Consider the following 18,836-nt stretch of genomic DNA (forward strand, 5'->3'; position numbering starts at 1 on the left):
CGTTCTTTCACTGTCCATTCGCTCCAAGTGTCCAAACCAATACAGCACTCCCATCTTGATCTTATGGATAGGGCTCGTCTCGGCCTTCCATAATGCGCGGATCTCGACGTTTGTACGCCTACCGTACACAGTTTGACCACGCGGAGATCGCACCTCGACAGCATTCAGCCGTTCGCTTACCCTAGCGACTATTTCGGCTTACCCGTGTCCAGTAGGTGGCGCATGTCCCTGTGGAGGGCGGCGGGCTGAGCCCCGAGTTCCTGGGCCAGGCGACGCAGGACAGCGGGCTCGGGAGAGATCACGTCCAGTCCCAGAGCGCCTGTCGAGCAGTTCAAAAACCAACTTAATCAGGCAATCAATTGAAAAGATAAATTGTCAGCTTTGCGGTAATATAACTATTGCTGATGTTAACATTACAGGAATATGATTACTGCTGATGTTAACATTATAGGAATACGATTTTAACCGATGTTAAGATTTGATTATGACTATTGCTGATGTTAACATTACAGGAATATGATTACTGCTGATGTTAACATTATAGGAATACGATTTTAACCGATGTTAAGATTTGATTATGACTATTGCTGATGTTAACATTACAGGAATATGATTACTGCTGATGTTAACATTATAGGAATACGATTTTAACCGATGTTAAGATTTGATTATGACTATTGCTGATGTTAACATTACAGGAATATGATTACTGCTGATGTTAACATTATAGGAATACGATTTTAACTGATGTTAAGATTGAATTATGACTATTGCTGATGTTAACATTACAGGAATATGATTACTGCTGATGTTAACATTATAGGAATACGATTTTAACTGGTGTTAAGATTGGATTATGACTATTGCTGATGTTAACATTACAGGAATATGATTACTGCTGATGTTAACATTATAGGAATACGATTTTAACTGGTGTTAAGATTGGATTATGACTATTGCTGATGTTAACATTACAGGAATATGATTACTGCTGATGTTACCATTATAGGAATACGATTTTAACTGATGTTAAGATTGGATTATGACTATTGCTGATGTTAACATTACAGGAATATGATTACTGCTGATGTTAACATTATAGGAATACGATTTTAACTGATGTTAAGATTGGATTATGACTATTGCTGATGTTAACATTACAGGAATATGATTACTGCTAATGTTAACATTATAGGAATACGATTTTAACTGATGTTAAGATTGGATTATGACTATTGCTGATTTTAACATTACAGGAATATGATTACTGCTGAAGTTAACATTATAGGAATACGATTTTAACTGATGTTAAGATTTGATTATGACTATTGCTGATGTTAACATTACAGGAATATGATTACTGCTGATGATAACATTACAGGAATATGATTACTGCTGATGTTAACATTACAGGAATATGATTACTGCTGATGTTAACATTATAGGAATACGATTTTAACTGATGTTAAGATTGGATTATGACTATTGCTGATGTCAACATTACAGGAATATGATTACTGCTGATGTTAACATTACAGGAATATGATTACTGCTGATGTTAACATTACAGGAATATGATTACTGCTAATGTTAACATTATAGCAATACGATTTTAACTGATGTTAAGATTGGATTATGACTATTGCTGATGTCAACATTACAGGAATATGATTACTGCTGATGTTAACATTACAGGAATATGATTACTGCTGATGTTAACATTACAGGAATATGATTACTGCTAATGTTAACATTATAGCAATACGATTTTAACTGACGTTAAGATTGGATTATGACTATTGCTGATGTTAACATTACAGGAATATGATTACTGCTGATGTTAACATTACAGGAATATGATTACTGCTAATGTTAACATTATAGCAATACGATTTTAACTGATGTTAAGATTGGATTATGACTATTGCTGATGTCAACATTACAGGAATATGATTACTGCTGATGTTAACATTACAGGAATATGATTACTGCTGATGTTAACATTACAGGAATATGATTACTGCTAATGTTAACATTATAGCAATACGATTTTAACTGATGTTAAGATTGGATTATGACTATTGCTGATGTTAACATTACAGGAATATGATTACTGCTGATGTTAACATTATAGGAATACGATTTTAACTGATGTTAAGATTGGATTATGACTATTGCTGATGTCAACATTACAGGAATATGATTACTGCTGATGTTAACATTACAGGAATATGATTACTGCTGATGTTAACATTACAGGAATATGATTACTGCTAATGTTAACATTATAGCAATACGATTTAAACTGATGTTAAGATTGGATTATGACTATTGCTGATGTTAACATTACAGGAATATGATTACTGCTAATGTTAACATTATAGGAATACGATTTTAACTGATGTTAAGATTGGATTATGACTATTGCTGATGTTAACATTACAGGAATATGATTACTGCTGATGTTAACATTATAGGAATACGATTTTAACTGATGTTAAGATTGGATTATGACTATTGCTGATGTCAACATTACAGGAATATGATTACTGCTGATGTTAACATTACAGGAATATGATTACTGCTGATGTTAACATTACAGGAATATGATTACTGCTGAAGTTAACATTATAGGAATACGATTTTAACTGATGTTAAGATTTGATTATGACTATTGCTGATGTTAACATTACAGGAATATGATTACTGCTGAGGATAACATTACAGGAATATGATTACTGCTGATGTTAACATTACAGGAATATGATTACTGCTAATGTTAACATTATAGCAATACGATTTTAACTGATGTTAAGATTGGATTATGACTATTGCTGATGTTAACATTACAGGAATATGATTACTGCTGATGTTAACATTACAGGAATATGATTACTGCTGATGTTAACATTACAGGAATATGATTACTGCTAATGTTAACATTATAGCAATACGATTTTAACTGATGTTAAGATTGGATTATGACTATTGCTGATGTCAACATTACAGGAATATGATTACTGCTGATGTTAACATTACAGGAATATGATTACTGCTGATGTTAACATTACAGGAATATGATTACTGCTAATGTTAACATTATAGCAATACGATTTTAACTGATGTTAAGATTGGATTATGACTATTGCTGATGTTAACATTACAGGAATATGATTACTGCTGATGTTAACATTATAGGAATACGATTTTAACTGATGTTAAGATTGGATTATGACTATTGCTGATGTCAACATTACAGGAATATGATTACTGCTGATGTTAACATTACAGGAATATGATTACTGCTGATGTTAACATTATAGGAATACGATTTTAACTGATGTTAAGATTGGATTATGACTATTGCTGATGTTAACATTACAGGAATATGATTACTGCTAATGTTAACATTATAGGAATACGATTTTAACTGATGTTAAGATTGGATTATGACTATTGCTGATGTTAACATTACAGGAATATGATTACTGCTGATGTTAACATTATAGGAATACGATTTTAACTGATGTTAAGATTGGATTATGACTATTGCTGATGTCAACATTACAGGAATATGATTACTGCTGATGTTAACATTACAGGAATATGATTACTGCTGATGTTAACATTACAGGAATATGATTACTGCTAATGTTAACATTATAGCAATACGATTTAAACTGATGTTAAGATTGGATTATGACTATTGCTGATGTTAACATTACAGGAATATGATTACTGCTAATGTTAACATTATAGGAATACGATTTTAACTGATGTTAAGATTGGATTATGACTATTGCTGATGTTAAGTTCAGTAAAAGTTACCATGCTGGGACACATTGGGACAGCAGTCCGGGACACTGTTAGCCGGTCTCCGGCGATTGGACGCGTCGCAACCGTCCCCGTCTGAAATTAGTAATACAATTATTCATTCATTCATCCCAAAATTAGGCATTTTTATAGTTGAACCTTAAGAGTTCATTAAAATATGCGTTAGATAAAATACAGAATGAAATGAAAGGTATAAATTTAACGTCACAATTAACAATACTTGTTGATAGAAAGCTGAAACAAACTGAAGGTCATAGGATGCACCCGAGTACGGCCGAAAGTAATCCGACACACCCCGACCGCGGGTTTCGACTGAGCCAATATTTTTTTTTAAAATTGCATGTCGTGTTGGTTTTATATTTTTGTGCAACAACTATGGTGAAGGTGTATAGTGGGTTTTGCATGTTGGTTTAATTGGTGTCCTGACGAAGAGACGGGTACGTCTCAAAACCGGTAGACATAGAAAAGTCGGTAAGTGGTTTATATACAAATATTTAATAACATTTAACAATAAAGTTTTAATATCATTAAATTGCGATGTTTTAAAATGCAACAATGGAAATATTAAAATTTATAAATAAGATGGTTTAAAAAGTTGTCAAAAAAGTGGAAACAATTTTACAGCGATCTATATGACAGTTGTTTTTAGTGAGGACTGCTTATGGTGCATCGATACTACAGTCCAATTGTTCCGTCTTGCGCGGTCGAGGCTGTTCAAGTTCACGGAGCCGGGACAGGACAGTGTTGCCCTGTCCACTGTATTGTATTGGACCCAGCCTGGACCCGGACGGTGCGCTAGACTGTGAAGAAGGAGAGAATAGTCACCGCAAGGCTGGGGGGCGGGCTCCCCCGCGTACAGGTAGCGGAGAAGGCCGTCCAGGGTCGCCGCGTCCACTTGCGGGGGGAGCGGAGCATCCAGGCAAACGCGGGCACCGACGCTGCAACAAAACGGGATTTCATAGATGAGAGTTGTTGTATCACACAGAACCACAGAAAAAAATCACAATTTATAGTGTATATTACTTACATTATATTATGTACCAACTATTTAGGTAAAAAAATAATGTTTTTTTTTTATAGCTTACCTATAAATAAAATCACCGTTTGCCACTGCAACCCGGCCTCACCAAACAGAGTTTATCGAGGCCGGGCTGTCCACGCTGACGTGCGACCGGCTTTCGCCAAACAAAAGCCGGCAGACCTTCGCCATACATGTTTGTGGGCGCGAGATTCATTCGTATCATTCGGCACAGACACAGCAGCCCAGAGTAATACAATAATAGATTTACCCGGGGTAGGCGTTGAGCAGTTCCCTGAAGTAGGGACACCGCGCGGACAGTATGGCCCGGTGGACGGGGAAGCTGGTTCCCTTGAAGACCAGCTCTGCGTCGGGACATATCCTGAAACCGGAAAAGATAATTTGATAAACTGTAAATTCGAAAGTAAGACAAGTACGAAGAGAAAGACAGTTCATACCCTGATATTATATGCAAATTACACATGTGGTGCCAAAAAAATAAATTGCAACTCAGTTTAAGCAAATGTCAAGCTATGAGAATCTAGAAATTAAAAAATCCTATTCTTAACATATTACAACAGAGATGAAGAACATTTAAGAAAAGGTAATATAGAAGTCTAGGCATCTACAGGGCTTATGACCTGTCAATGGTTTAAGTGGCCACTTTACACACTGTGTAACATTCACCATTCTGCCTATATTTGAACATCTATATTCTTTCAATTCTTTCATCTGTTGATGTTTGTGAAGTTAAAGAGCTGAAACCTTTATTTATGCGGGTGAGATTCATCTAATTGAATTATTTCACCTACATACTAGACTAGGCAACGCCTGAAAATGTTATTTTTTCAATTTCTATACTTCTTCATGGACCAGGTAATTTATCAACAATATTTTGAGTTTGTCCAAATTTTTGTAGACAAGGACTGAATTCAACTCCCTGGGGAGCTGTTTATATTAACATATTACAACAGAGATGAAGAACATTTAAGAAAAGGTAATATAGAAGTCTAGGCATTGATTTGAACTGAAAATTGATTTGATCGGTACATGATCAGTGATTTCTAATCACTATTGACATTAGTTTGACAGCAGTCATATAAATCAAGCTAAATTTAAAGGACTATAAGTACTTAGCCTTAAAAACACGAAAATAAAAATTTGAATTTGCGTAAAATGCATACAACGATTTTTTCCCTAAATATTGGGAAATTTTATTTATATGGTATCACGTTTTTAGTATGGCACCACAGAATTTCAACTGTCATTTACATCGCGGCAAAACTGTTTCACACTTTTATGACAACTGTTTAAACTATCTCCTATTCACATTATGTTTATAACATCAAATAATATTTCTATTGCCCATTTTTTAAACTTTCAGCATCGTAATTTATCGATGTAAAGACTTTATTCTTCCTAAACATGCGGCAACTGCATGTCGCTATTTAGTAGAATGTCAAAATTAGACACTTCAACAAAATGGTCAATTACACAGCACCTACTTTGAATTTGGTTTGAGACAATAATTTACACATTTTTTTTATTTACCTCGATTTTATTCTGCATTCGCGCGGCTCGTCTTTTGACAGATCAAATGTGTTATGAAAAAATTTCGACGTAAAACCGGGGTTGTGAAAAACGCAAAAAACTTTAATTGAATGAGAATGTGTGGAAAAAATGGGACCTAAATATTAATAAATATTTCGGTGTAATAAGCGGGAAAATGTAAAATCGAGGAACATAAAAACGAGGTTGGACCGTAGATTCATAATTCTTTTCTCACTAAACTGGTATTTTTACAGTATGTCAAGTCTTCATTGGGTGATCCATATAAGTTTGATTCGTACCGATGCTGTCGCTGCATTGGTAAACCTGGGAAAAAATGGGACCTAAATATTTTGGTGTAAAAAGGAGGACCACGAGGTTTTACTGTAAATGGTTGAGCCGATAATTTGTTTTGATTGACACCGGGCAAGCCAGTGTTATTACATATTGATTTTTCTAATCCAGGATCATCTCTGATAAATGGCTGGCTGCGTAATCCACTAGCTCACGCTGCAAGCGCTCTGACCTGTGGTGATAGAGCGAGGCCAGGTCGCCTCTCAGGGCGGCCGCAGGAGGTCGCGCCAGCTCGGCCTGCACGCAGAGGTCGCGGAGGGCGGCCAGCGCCTCGTACTCTTCGAGCAACGCACCAACCTGCGAACAAGGTCACCGTTCAGCACAAGAGAGCACATATCGGCACTATTCCGGGACGATCACCCTTCATTCCTGTACACTCTCTCGGAGTGCCTAACTTCTTTGTTGTATTTATTTTTATTTAAGAAGGAACATGAGCAGAAAATATAAAAGGAAAAATAATGAAACCCACTTAACTGCGAAACCGGCTGACAATCAAAAGTAAAAATTTAAATTTAAATTAAAGTTAAAAGTTTAAATTAAAAGTTAAAATTAAATTAAAATTAAATTAAAACAAATAAACAAACCATCACGCCGTTTCGCCGTAGGGGTAGGCAGAGAGGATAGAACGCCATAACACTCTATATTGGCATACAGACCTCGCTTCCTCTACATTCATACATCTTCTCATGCATGCACGTCGATTATTCCTACTTTTGACATGTCCATCTTCAAGTATTTGATGGACTTGATCGTGCCATGTCTTTTAGTTAAAATTAAAATCAAAGTTAAAAGTTAAAATTAAAAGTTAAAATTAAAAGTAAATTAAAATTAAAGTTAAAAGTTAAAATTAAAATTAAAGTTAGAAGTTAAAATTAAAAGTTGAAATTAAAATTAAAAGTTTAAATTAAAATCAAAGTTAAAAGTTTAAATTAAAAGTTGAATTTAAAATTAAAGTTTGAAGTTAAAATTAAAAGTTAAAATTAAAAGTTCAAATTAAAATTAAAAGTTAAAATTAAAAGTCAAATTATAAGTTAAAAGTCAAATTTCCTATCAGATGATTTGTGAATTCAGAAAAATGATTATTATTTAAGCATCTTAAGTGTTCTTTTACTCTAATATTAAAGTTTCTTTTAGTTTTTCCAATGTAGATTGAATCGCAATCATTACATTTGTTAAGGACAGAGACACAGTTTATAGCGACACAATCAGGAACGACCCATGTCTGTGAACTTGCTCCGACTCGCTAGAAAATCCGTGTTGAGTCGTGGCACTTGTAATGCATTCATAACTATACATTCAGACACATATATACATATATATTTGCACATACATATTTATATTATATTTTATACATACATATATATTAAGTTTAAGTTTATACACATCATTGATACTTTATACATTATTACAAATTATAAATTGGATAATATTTTTTTACACACGTAAAAATCAAAGTATCAAATTGAACAGCCGAGTTTCTCCGAAATGTATTAATAAATATACTACAACAATGTCGATACAACGAGGAGTCGGATTTAGGAAAAATAGAGTCGTTTCACGCACCTCTAGCGGCGACCACTCGCGCAGCAGGTCGCGCAGCGGCGCGGCGGGGTCGCAGGAGCGGGCGCCGCGCGCGCCGCGCCGGCCGGCCATGAGCCTCCTCCGCAGCGTGGCCAGCCCGCCGTTCATCTTGCGCTTGCGCTCCCTGGAAATCCAGATAGAGTCAGGCCGGCTCCATCGACTCGGAATATTGAAATGATCGTAACATTGTTATGATCTCGCAAAGTATTATATTATTATTCTTATATAGGGTGTTCATTAAGCCCTGTCACATCCAAAACCACAATAATCAGTATGAGCAAGGAGACATATTGACACATTAAAATATTTTTTTGGAACGAATAAAATTTCAAAAATAAAATATCCAAAAAAGCAAATGGTTGCTTACTTCTGGGGAGAAACGAGGGGGGAGCCTGATACCCTGACTCACTTCTCCTCTGCAGAAGTAAGCAACCATTTGTTTTTTTTAAATATTTTATTTTTTAAATTTTCTTTGATTTTTTTTAATATGCTAATATGTATTTTTGTCCATACTGATCATCGTGATTTCGGATGTGACAGGGTTTAAAGAACACCCTGTATATTACTGCTGACATAAGAAAAAATGCAGCTATTAGACAAAAAGCACAGAATAAAATAAAAGGTATGGTTCTACAAAAGAATTTCAACCCAAATGATTGCAGACTGGCTGGGTTTCCTCCCCAGGGAGTTATTCATGTTTAAATTTAATTCAACAGAGAGGGAAAACATTTTTGAGAAGGGAATATGGAAGTCTAGGCATATACAGGGCTTATGACCAGTCACTGGCTGGTTTACACAGCGTGTAAGGTCACCATATGCTCCAACCAAGGAGCGGACATGGAATGATGATGATAAAGGTTTCAGCTCATTTACTTTACAAAAGTCGACAGATGGAGGAGTTGAGGAAATGTGGGTGTTAAAACATGGGCAGAATGGTGAATGTTACACAGTGTGTAAGGTGGCCACTTAAACCAGCCAATGACAGGTCGTAAGCCCTGTAAATGCCTAAAATTCCATATTCCCTTCTCAAAAAATTTTTCCCTCTCTGTTGAAATAAATTTTAATTTCAACCATTTGATATGAAACAGAAAGCAATAAAAAAAATATTTCCATATGAAAACTATACGGAGCCTTTACTTATAAACCAGGTATAAAGTTATGCCTAGGTATAGTAGAATAAGGATTGGAATATTATACGTATTTTGTCTACAAAATTAATTACTTCAACAATGTTTGAGTATGTCCAAATGCTTGCAGACTGGCTGCATTTCCTCCCCAGGGAATCATTCATATTTAAATTTATTGCAACAGAGAGGGAAAACATCATTGAGAAGGGAATATGGGAGTCTAGGTATTTACAGGGCTCATGATCTGTCATTGGCTGGTTTAAATGGCCACTTTACACACTGTGTAAAATTTACCATTCTGCCCATGTTTAAACATCCACATTTCCTCGACTCTTCCATCCGTAAGAAGAAGTATAAAAATTGCAAAAATGTTTTCAGGCGTTGCCTAGTGGGTGATTTGGTTCAGCCGGATGAATCCCGCCCGCATAATAAAGGTTTCGGCTCCTTTACTTCACAAAGGTCGACAAAGTTGAAGAAATGTGGATGTTTAAACGTGGGCAGAATTGTGAATGATACACAGTGTGAAAATTGGCCACATAAACCAGCCAATGACCGGTCACGAGCCAGCCCTGTGAATGCCTAAATTGCCACATTCTCTTTTCAAAAATGTTTTCCCTCTCATTTGTGACAAATTTAGATGTCCGATGACAAACTATATTTTAATTTAAATTTATTTCAACAGAGAGGGAAAAATTTTGAGAAGGGAATATGGAAGTCTAGGCATTTACAGGGCTTATGATGGTTCAGCCGGATGAATCTCACCCACGTGATAAAGGTTTCAGCTCTTTCACTTCACAAAAGTCAACAGATGGAAGAGTTGAGGAAATGTGGATGTTCAAACATGGGCAGAATGGTGAATGTTACACAGTGTGTAAAGTGGCCACTTAAACCAGCCAATGACAGGTCATAAGCCCTGTAAATGCCTAGACTTCCATATTCCCTTCTCAAAAATTTTCCCTCTCTGTTGAAATAAATTTAATTATGAACAACTCCCTAGGGAGGAAATCCAGCCAGTCTGCAAGCATTTGGACATAATCAAACATTGTTATATTTTAATTATTTGTTTTCTTCATAATGTATTAATATTGTAATAATGTGTATATTTTATTGAATAAAGACTCTGTTAAAAAAATAAATAAATAGTAAACAGAAAAATCCCAGAAAGGCGTGGCCTGTTCGTGGGTATACAAGAAAATATTAAATGGATTTTGGCTCCTATAATAGACAGTTATAATATTTTTGTGTAACATAAGAAAAAGAAGATAAAATATTCTGTAAGATTAAAAAATATATATTTATATTTTGTTTACAAAATGGATTACTCATTCATTTAAAAGCGGTCAGTTGATAATCAATTTCTCTTATTTTAAAAAAAAAAAACTCTTTATTAATTTATTAACTTTCATGAAAAAAGAATGACTGGATTTCGGATGTCTTCGTCCAGTGCGCCCGTCGAGATCGCGCGAGAAATAAATAAATAAAATAATGGTCCGCGGTTACCTGACGACCTCTGCCATCGTGGGGGGCTGAGGGCTGAGCTGACTCCCCGCCACACCGCCATCCTGCAAGAGAGAGGACAGACTTCACACCGGCACTCCGACACACGAGGAATGAATAGCTCACTGGCCGTCCTCTCATCCCAAGCGGGATGGAGGACTGCTACTTCTACTACTACTACCATCACGCCATTTCACCGTAGGGGCAGGCAGGGAGAATGGACCGCCACACACGTCTATCCTGGCATGCAATCCTAGCCTCTTCCACATTCATGCATCTTGTCACACACGCCCTTCGGTTCTGTCTGCTTTTGACATGACCAGACTTAAGATTTTGGTTTATCTGATCATGCCACGTCTTCCTCGGTCGTCCTCGTCTAACGTTACCGTTCATTTTTCCATATATACTTGTTTTACCATTCTCTCGTCGTCCATTCGTTCTACGTGACCGAACCATCTCACATCATATTTTATATTTTATTATATTACGAGCTGAACCCAGCAATGCTTTGCAATTGCTAGAATTGAGTATTGACTCATACATAGATTAAATTAACACAACCAAAAATTTATGGAATTAAGCTTTTAAGTCAACTTTACTTTTTCATTCAATTCTATTCATTAATTTTAAATATAACATACATTACAAAAATATATTCAATATGTACATATTATATAGGTTGAATGCTGTCGAAATGCGATCCCTTAGGCGAATGTATGGTAAAACGATGTATGATAGGTGCACAAATGTCGAGATCCGTGAAGTGTGTAAGGCTGAGACACGCATTATCGACAGAATCAAGAAAGGGGTGCTGCGTTGGTTTGGACGTGCGGAGCGAATGGACAGCGAAAGAACGGCTAAAAGGATCTACGATGCAAATGTTGATGACGAGGAAGACCGAGAAAGACATGGCACGAGCAAGTCCATCAAATACTTGAAGATGGACATGTCAAAAGTAGGAATAATCGGCGTGCGTGCATGAGAAGATGTATGAATGTAGAGGAGGCGAGGTCTGTATGCCAAGATAGAGTGTTATGGCGTTCTATCCTCTCTGCCTACCCCTACAGGGAAACGGCGTGATGGTTTGTTGTTGTTATATTATAAAAAAGAAAAAAAAATACACGAAAAAGACTCATGTCAAAGTAGTAGGAGAATCCTGCTCCGGAAAACTCCTTCGGATGCATGGAACAGATCAACATCCAGAGCGATGTTGTTCAGCATAGCGATAGCTCTTCCAATGGCAGGGTGCTCCTGCATATCGGAATATGAAACAATCTATGCTGACGCTGTCTTAGGTAATTATCAGGAAAATACAAATCAATCATCTAGTACTACAACCATTACGCCATTTCTCCGTAGGGGTAGGCAGAGAGAATAAACCGCCACACACGTCTATCCCGTTATATATTTCTAGCTTCTTACATCTTGTCGTACATGCCCTTCGGTTCTGTCCGCTTTTGACATGACCAGACTCAAGATTTTGGTTTATCTGATCATGCCACGTCTTCCTCGGTCGTCCTCGTCTCACCTTGCCGTTCATTTTCACCATATATACTCGTTCTACCGTTCTTTCGTCGTCCATTCGTTCTGCGTGACCAAACCGTCTCGGAATTATACTCGACTCGGCTTTACACTCGAGCCTTTGTAGTTTTATTTCACAGTGAGGTAATGAATTAAAGGCAGTTGGATAGTTACCTGAGTCTGGGACAAGCCCGCCCCCATAGGACTGCTACGGCAACACAGAAGTCCCAACACGGGGCAACACCAAGCCGACCCTGCAACACCGTAATAACACCATCAATCAAAGCATTTGGCTCTTCGCGGACGACTTCAAACTTTACAAGACTGTTTTCTTCTTCAATCAGACATTGACTCTTAACCGATGGGGTAAAGTCAATAAATTAGAATTAAATATAAAAAAAATAAAAATAATGTCATTTCATAGAAAAAAACAACCGATTTCTTTCGAGTACCTAAAAGAAAACTCGTAAATTGATGTAGTTAAGTCCATCAAAAATTTAGGAGTTGTTTTGGACTATAAACTGATATACAATACAAATAAATCACTGAAATTACTTGTATACATGTATTGTTACAATGTAAAAGTATAAATAAATAAATATAGATAATACAGTAAATGAATCACTGAAATTACTCGGCTTTATTAACAGAATATCCTCTGATTTGACTAATGTCCGTACAAACAAAACTCTTTATTGCTCAACTGTGCGCCCTCTTCTAGAATATGCCTCCTAGAATAGTGGGCTGGTCTCCATTCTATGTCAATCGCATAAATCACATTGAATCAGTCCAACATCGCTCGCTTCGAAAAGCAGCGTGGACGCTTGGACTAGAGAGAGGTAATTATTCTAATGCTGATATAGAGTCAATGTTCAATATTTCTAGTCTACAAAAACATTGAACTAATATTGACTCCATATATATGTTCGGCATACTAAATGGTATAATCGATGTGCTATCATTACTGGGACAGGTAAAATTCTATATTCTGACTTGTAGGTTGATCAGCATAGAACAAACTTATACGTGCAAGCCTAACTCCCAATTAAAAAAAAGCTGTTATTTTTTAATGTGTGTATCCTTTAAATATTTAAGTACTGAAATGACTAATGATACAATTATAGTACCGAGATTAGAGCACGGCTATCGGCAGCAAACAGATGTTATTATGGCTTGTTTATGCGTCTGGGATCCAAATTGCTCACTAGAAAAACTAAGACCATTATTTACAAAACTCTCCTCAGACTGGTCATTTCATATGGTGCCGAATGCTGGGTTACGACCTAAAGAGATGAAAATATGGTGTTAGTATTTGAAAGAAAAATATTAAGGAAGATATTTGGTGCAGTCAACCAAAACGGAGTGTGGAGGAGACGGTTTAATCATGAATTAGAGGCACTGTATGGCGAACCCAACATTGCGCAATTCATCAAAATAGGAAGATTACAATAGTCGGGCCATGTGCACAGAATGAATGATAACCGTACCCCGAAAAAGATTCTCTATACCGCTCTGGACGGCAGACTAAGCGGGGCAGACCAAGTGGCTGGATAATGTGGAAAGTGACATTAAAGCTACTGGCCGACGAACTGGAGAAGAGCCGCGGGGTGCGGGGAGGAATGGAGACAGATTCTGGAGGAGGCCAGGGCCCACAACGGGCTGTAGCGCCACTGATGATGATGTATCTTAAAATACATATATTCGTCTTTTAGTGCAAATTTTTGACCAACTCTTCTTTTGACCAGTCTGTTTTTTGGTTGGCTGGAAGATATTGCTTTTAGCAACAACCTCGTCTTGGCCTTTGTACTTGAAGTTTAAAATAAATCAACATGTGATGATCTCTCCGCCGCCTGATTTTGGGACATTCCATTCGCCTACGATAATCGTATTCACGAGACCAAAAAATTACAAAATGTGTGGATTCTGAATGCTCACCCTCTGCGGTGTGGGCGGGTCTCATGCGAAGTCCGCAGTCTCCCACTTGTGAACTGCATTCAATTCCTTCCCTGGAAAATCATTTACTCATTTAAAGCCCGTTCATTATTGCGAGAATTTCCAAACAAACGACAGAGTATTTACGCCCAGCTAAATACTATTAAAATGGTATATTACGCACTTGTACAGTCATCGCTTTCCTATGGAATAATTGGATGGGGGGAGCTTACAACGACCATATTAAACCATTAGAAACTGTTCAAAAATTTATATTAAAAATAATGCTTCACAAAAATCGCACTTTTCCCTCTTTCCAATTGTTCCGAGAAGCTAAACTTTTAGACATAAAACAAACATATTATTTTCAATGTTTAAAATATGTATTTAAGAACAAAAATTTATTTACAAGTAATTCAAATAGATCAAGTCAAAGAAGGAATCGTGTGTTAGAAATAGCACATTGTAAAACGAGGCTCGCACAGAGACATGCATATTTTATAGGCCCAAATATTTTAAATTATTTTTTTAATGATATTTCATTGATTCCAAACATTCAAAATTTTCCATCTTTTAAAAAACACGCACTATTCTGGATTCAAACTAAAGATATTAACTCTTTTTGTCTATGATATATTTTGTTGCCCTTTGAAAATAAGCAATATTTTTATGTTTTTTATATATTTTTAATTTCTTTTTTAATTGCTAAAAAAAAAATATATAATATTATATAAGTGGGATTTTTTTCTTTATTATTTTTACTATTAATATGTTTTCATCGCTATATAATTTTTCTTTATTTTTTTAATACTCTGTTTTACCTCTTATGCATATTGTAAAAAAAACAAAAAATATATATATATCATCTTAATCTAAACGGCACAGTCAAATGATGGTAGCTTTACAAGAAACTCCATAGTTAATGATTTTAGTATAAATATCAATAAAAACACCTCAATTGATATATTAAATTTAAAAAATACATAAAAATATTAGCGTTCTTATAATTTAAATTTGTTGCAACAGAGAGGGAAAATATTTTTGAGAAGGGAATATGGGAGTATAGGCATTTACAGGGCTTATGACCTGTCATTGGCTGGTTTAGGTGGCCACTTTACACACTGTGTAACATTCACCATTCTGCCTATGTTTGAACATCCACATGTCCTCAACTCTTCCATCTGTGTTGTAAAAGAGCTGAAACCTTTATCATGCAGGTGAGATTCATCTAACTGAACCAATTCACTTACTAAAAAAACCATTTTCCAATTTTGTATACCTCTTCTTTTACCTACCCATCCATTCCCTTTCCGAACCTAATGGTGCATAGGGCACTGCATTGGTACACCAATTGCAGCTTGATCATTTTTGTTACATGAAGGTAAGATGATCAGTCTTACGCTTCAGGTACCAGTCCAGGGACTATGAAATATTCTAGTGTAAAAACGCCCTTTTAAATAAATATTTCATATCATCCATGTCGGGAATCGAACCCGAGACCTCTTGCATGGTAGGCAAACGCGCTGACTATTACACCACGAGGCCGACAGGTCAGACCTCTTCTTTTACCAGGTAGTTAATTCAACAATTTTTTTGATATGTTTAAATGCTTGCAGACTGGCAGGATTTTCTCCCCAAGGAGTTTTTCATATTTAAATTTGTTGCAACAGAGAGGGAAAACATTTCTCATTCACTGAATTTAGTGCGCTGTTTGCGTAGAGGTATAATAACTTTTCCTCTCGCCGTAGACGTAGCTGATCCAAGCGTGAGACGCCTGTCGGCTAGTTCATCTGGAATGCATAGTTCCCTTAGATGTTCCGGAGCAGAGTTGTGCAGTGATTTATACATAAGCCAATACAGTTTGTATTCCACTGTCTGTGGAAAACGTAGCCAGTGTAATTATGAAATACTCTAGTGTAAAAACACCCTTTTAAATAAATATTCACGTCAACCGTATCGGGAATGGAACCCGAGACCTCTCGCATGGTAGGCAAATGCGGTGACCACTACACCACGAGGCCCTGTAAATGCCTAGACTTCAATATTCCCATCTCAAAAATGATTTTCCTCTCTGTAGCAACAAATTTAAATGCTAATTATTTTAACATTTTTCGTGATAGTTTATTTTTTTAGAAATAATTAATTTTTTAGAGAAAAATCTCAATTTTTACAATCGCTGCGCTTTTGTTTTGGATTTATTTTGAATTTATATGACGTCAGGCACTGATTCTGTGACCTATTAACACAAATTCGTTCAAACTCTTCATACACTCACACAGCCATACACCCAGTGTTCCCTGTGTGTGACCCAAATACCGTTACATAGCTGTCATTGCGAATTACGACTAGAAAACATTATGTAAAAATACGTCACCGCGAATGTTTCCATTGATAATTATCCGAAAAAATACGCACCCCCGATAATGCGGATAAAAAATACGAAAAATTATAAGTGTGAAATATGCAGTTATGTACAAACGAACGCATAATTCTCAGATTTAAAAGCCATTTTTTGTGGCTGCGTATTTTAAAATTATTTACCTTGTTTAAGACTGCTGTTAAGCGCCGCGCGGTCTGTTTGGCGACCGAAAACATCAACACATAATAACAATAAATAAAGTCACTTATCCGCCATGTTAGAATTCGGTATTGACATGTATTCGGCCGAACATGGGTCGGCGCGGGGGCACGGTCGCGCGCGACGCGCGCAGCTCGGCGGCGCGGGTCTCGAGCACGAAGAACGCGCACTCAGCGTCCTCGGGGACAAAACATCATGATTTTATTGAAGATTTGTGTTTTCGTGACATTACGGGACGTAGGACGTAGAGACGATACACGGCCGCCAACTGACAGCGGGTAAACAAGATGGTGGCTCCCAATAACACCAACGAAAAAATAATTTTAATTCACGTAGGTACTTGAAAAAAAATGGGGTATTTTAATTATTATTCTCATAGTGAATCGCAATTTCCCCCAAAAAAATACCTCTAAGGATTGATGTCATCATTGTTCCCCTTACGCACCTGGCCTGCTATTCTTAATGTTTTAATAGTGTGTATATGTTCGTATGGTAAATGCGCAATATAAAAGCGATCTTTACGGCCGCGAGAGCGTTTAGAAATGCAGCCTTGTTAGTGCATAGGGCACTACATCAATACGCCAACCATATCATGAATTTATTGTTCTTGTTACGTGGAGGTAAAATGATCAGTCCAATGCTTAAAGTACCAGTCCTACTATGAAAACTACTATAAAGTACTATGAAATATTCCAGTGAAAAAACACCTTTTTATAATCAATACACACATTTTCAATTTTGCGTTAATTAGACCAAGAGAATGTTATTTTATAAGTTAATTATTTAAAGGAAATGCGAGGTACATGAGTTAACAAATGCCAACTTTATTATTTTTAAGAATTTTACTTCATTTTGCTTTAAAATACTACACAAATTAATAATCCTTCACGTTGTATCCCCATAAAGGTAGGCTAGCTGAAAAGACACTAATGAAACATTATATTTTTATATTTTAGACCTTGCTTCCTTTTTATATTCAAGTAATAGTTGGATTTGATCACGTCATATATTTCCTTCGTTTTCGATCTACTTCGTTTTCTGTGACCATCGGCATTCGCGTAATATTTTTTTAAGCCACTCTTTCACTTCATATGTCCAAACCATTGCAAAACCCCTTTTTAATTTTTGACCTAAGCCACATGTCATTTTTTGTATGGATTTCAATTATGTTTTATAGGTATCCAATTTACCGACAAAAATGTACTGCTGCCATTGAATAATTTCCTCATAGAGATAGATATGAAGGATAAAACTCCAGATGGGTTTTTCTTGACGAACATCCCTTAACGTCTCCACATTTATGCAATTTTATTAAACGTTCCCCTTTTCAATTATTTTTTCGCTTTTGCATGACTCTGGACTTGAAAATTTTATTTCTGATTTGATTTTCCAATTCTTCCAAGAACATCTTCGCTTCAGGGTATTATTCAAAGTATCTGGTCTCGCTTGATTTATCATTATGTTGAACATCTCTAGTTTAAAAAAGAAAAGTCCTTATGTCTATCATAATTTTACAAACATATCTTTTAGTTTTTTATGTTTTTCCGAGAGACAAGAGTATTATGCAAAACATCTTAAAATCAATCAACCTTGGATAATAAACGCTTGTCGCAAGAGGCGAAATTAGCCGTTCACAATGGAGTCCGGGTCCCGACTCTGCGATGTATGGGAGCGAAGTATGGACTTGGAAAAACAGGGATGAAAGTAGGCTGAATGCTGTCGAAATGCGATCTCTCAGTCACATGTGTGGTAAAACTATGTACAAATGTCGAGATACGTACAAAACAGCGTGATTATTTGTTATTGTTGTTTATTTTACACTTTTAAAAAATCGAGCAGTACTTAC

The 18,836-nt window shown here is 36.2% G+C and overlaps 1 protein-coding gene across 1 annotated transcript in view; it reads right to left on the reverse strand.

Moving 5' to 3' along the window:
- The window catches only part of LOC148275112 (uncharacterized), a 44,269-nt gene extending 26,955 nt beyond the window's left edge, over positions 1-17,314 (reverse strand). Inside the window, exons 1-10 of the mRNA XM_088236125.1 lie at positions 16,954-17,314; positions 14,416-14,486; positions 12,655-12,734; positions 10,963-11,024; positions 8,318-8,459; positions 6,927-7,051; positions 5,124-5,234; positions 4,660-4,772; positions 3,829-3,909; positions 203-319 (exon numbers count right to left, since the gene is read on the reverse strand). Of these exons, the coding sequence (XP_088092251.1) occupies positions 203-319; positions 3,829-3,909; positions 4,660-4,772; positions 5,124-5,234; positions 6,927-7,051; positions 8,318-8,459; positions 10,963-11,024; positions 12,655-12,734; positions 14,416-14,440 (856 nt within the window). The 5' untranslated portion in view covers positions 14,441-14,486; positions 16,954-17,314. The remainder of the gene's footprint in view (positions 1-202; positions 320-3,828; positions 3,910-4,659; positions 4,773-5,123; positions 5,235-6,926; positions 7,052-8,317; positions 8,460-10,962; positions 11,025-12,654; positions 12,735-14,415; positions 14,487-16,953) is intronic.
- Between the last annotated feature and the right edge of the window lie 1,522 nt (positions 17,315-18,836).

Source organism: Micrasema longulum, unplaced genomic scaffold (assembly GCF_059751315.1).
Source record: "Micrasema longulum isolate JH-2025_06_02 unplaced genomic scaffold, ASM5975131v1 h1tg001509l, whole genome shotgun sequence".
Classification (NCBI taxonomy): domain Eukaryota; kingdom Metazoa; phylum Arthropoda; class Insecta; order Trichoptera; family Brachycentridae; genus Micrasema; species Micrasema longulum.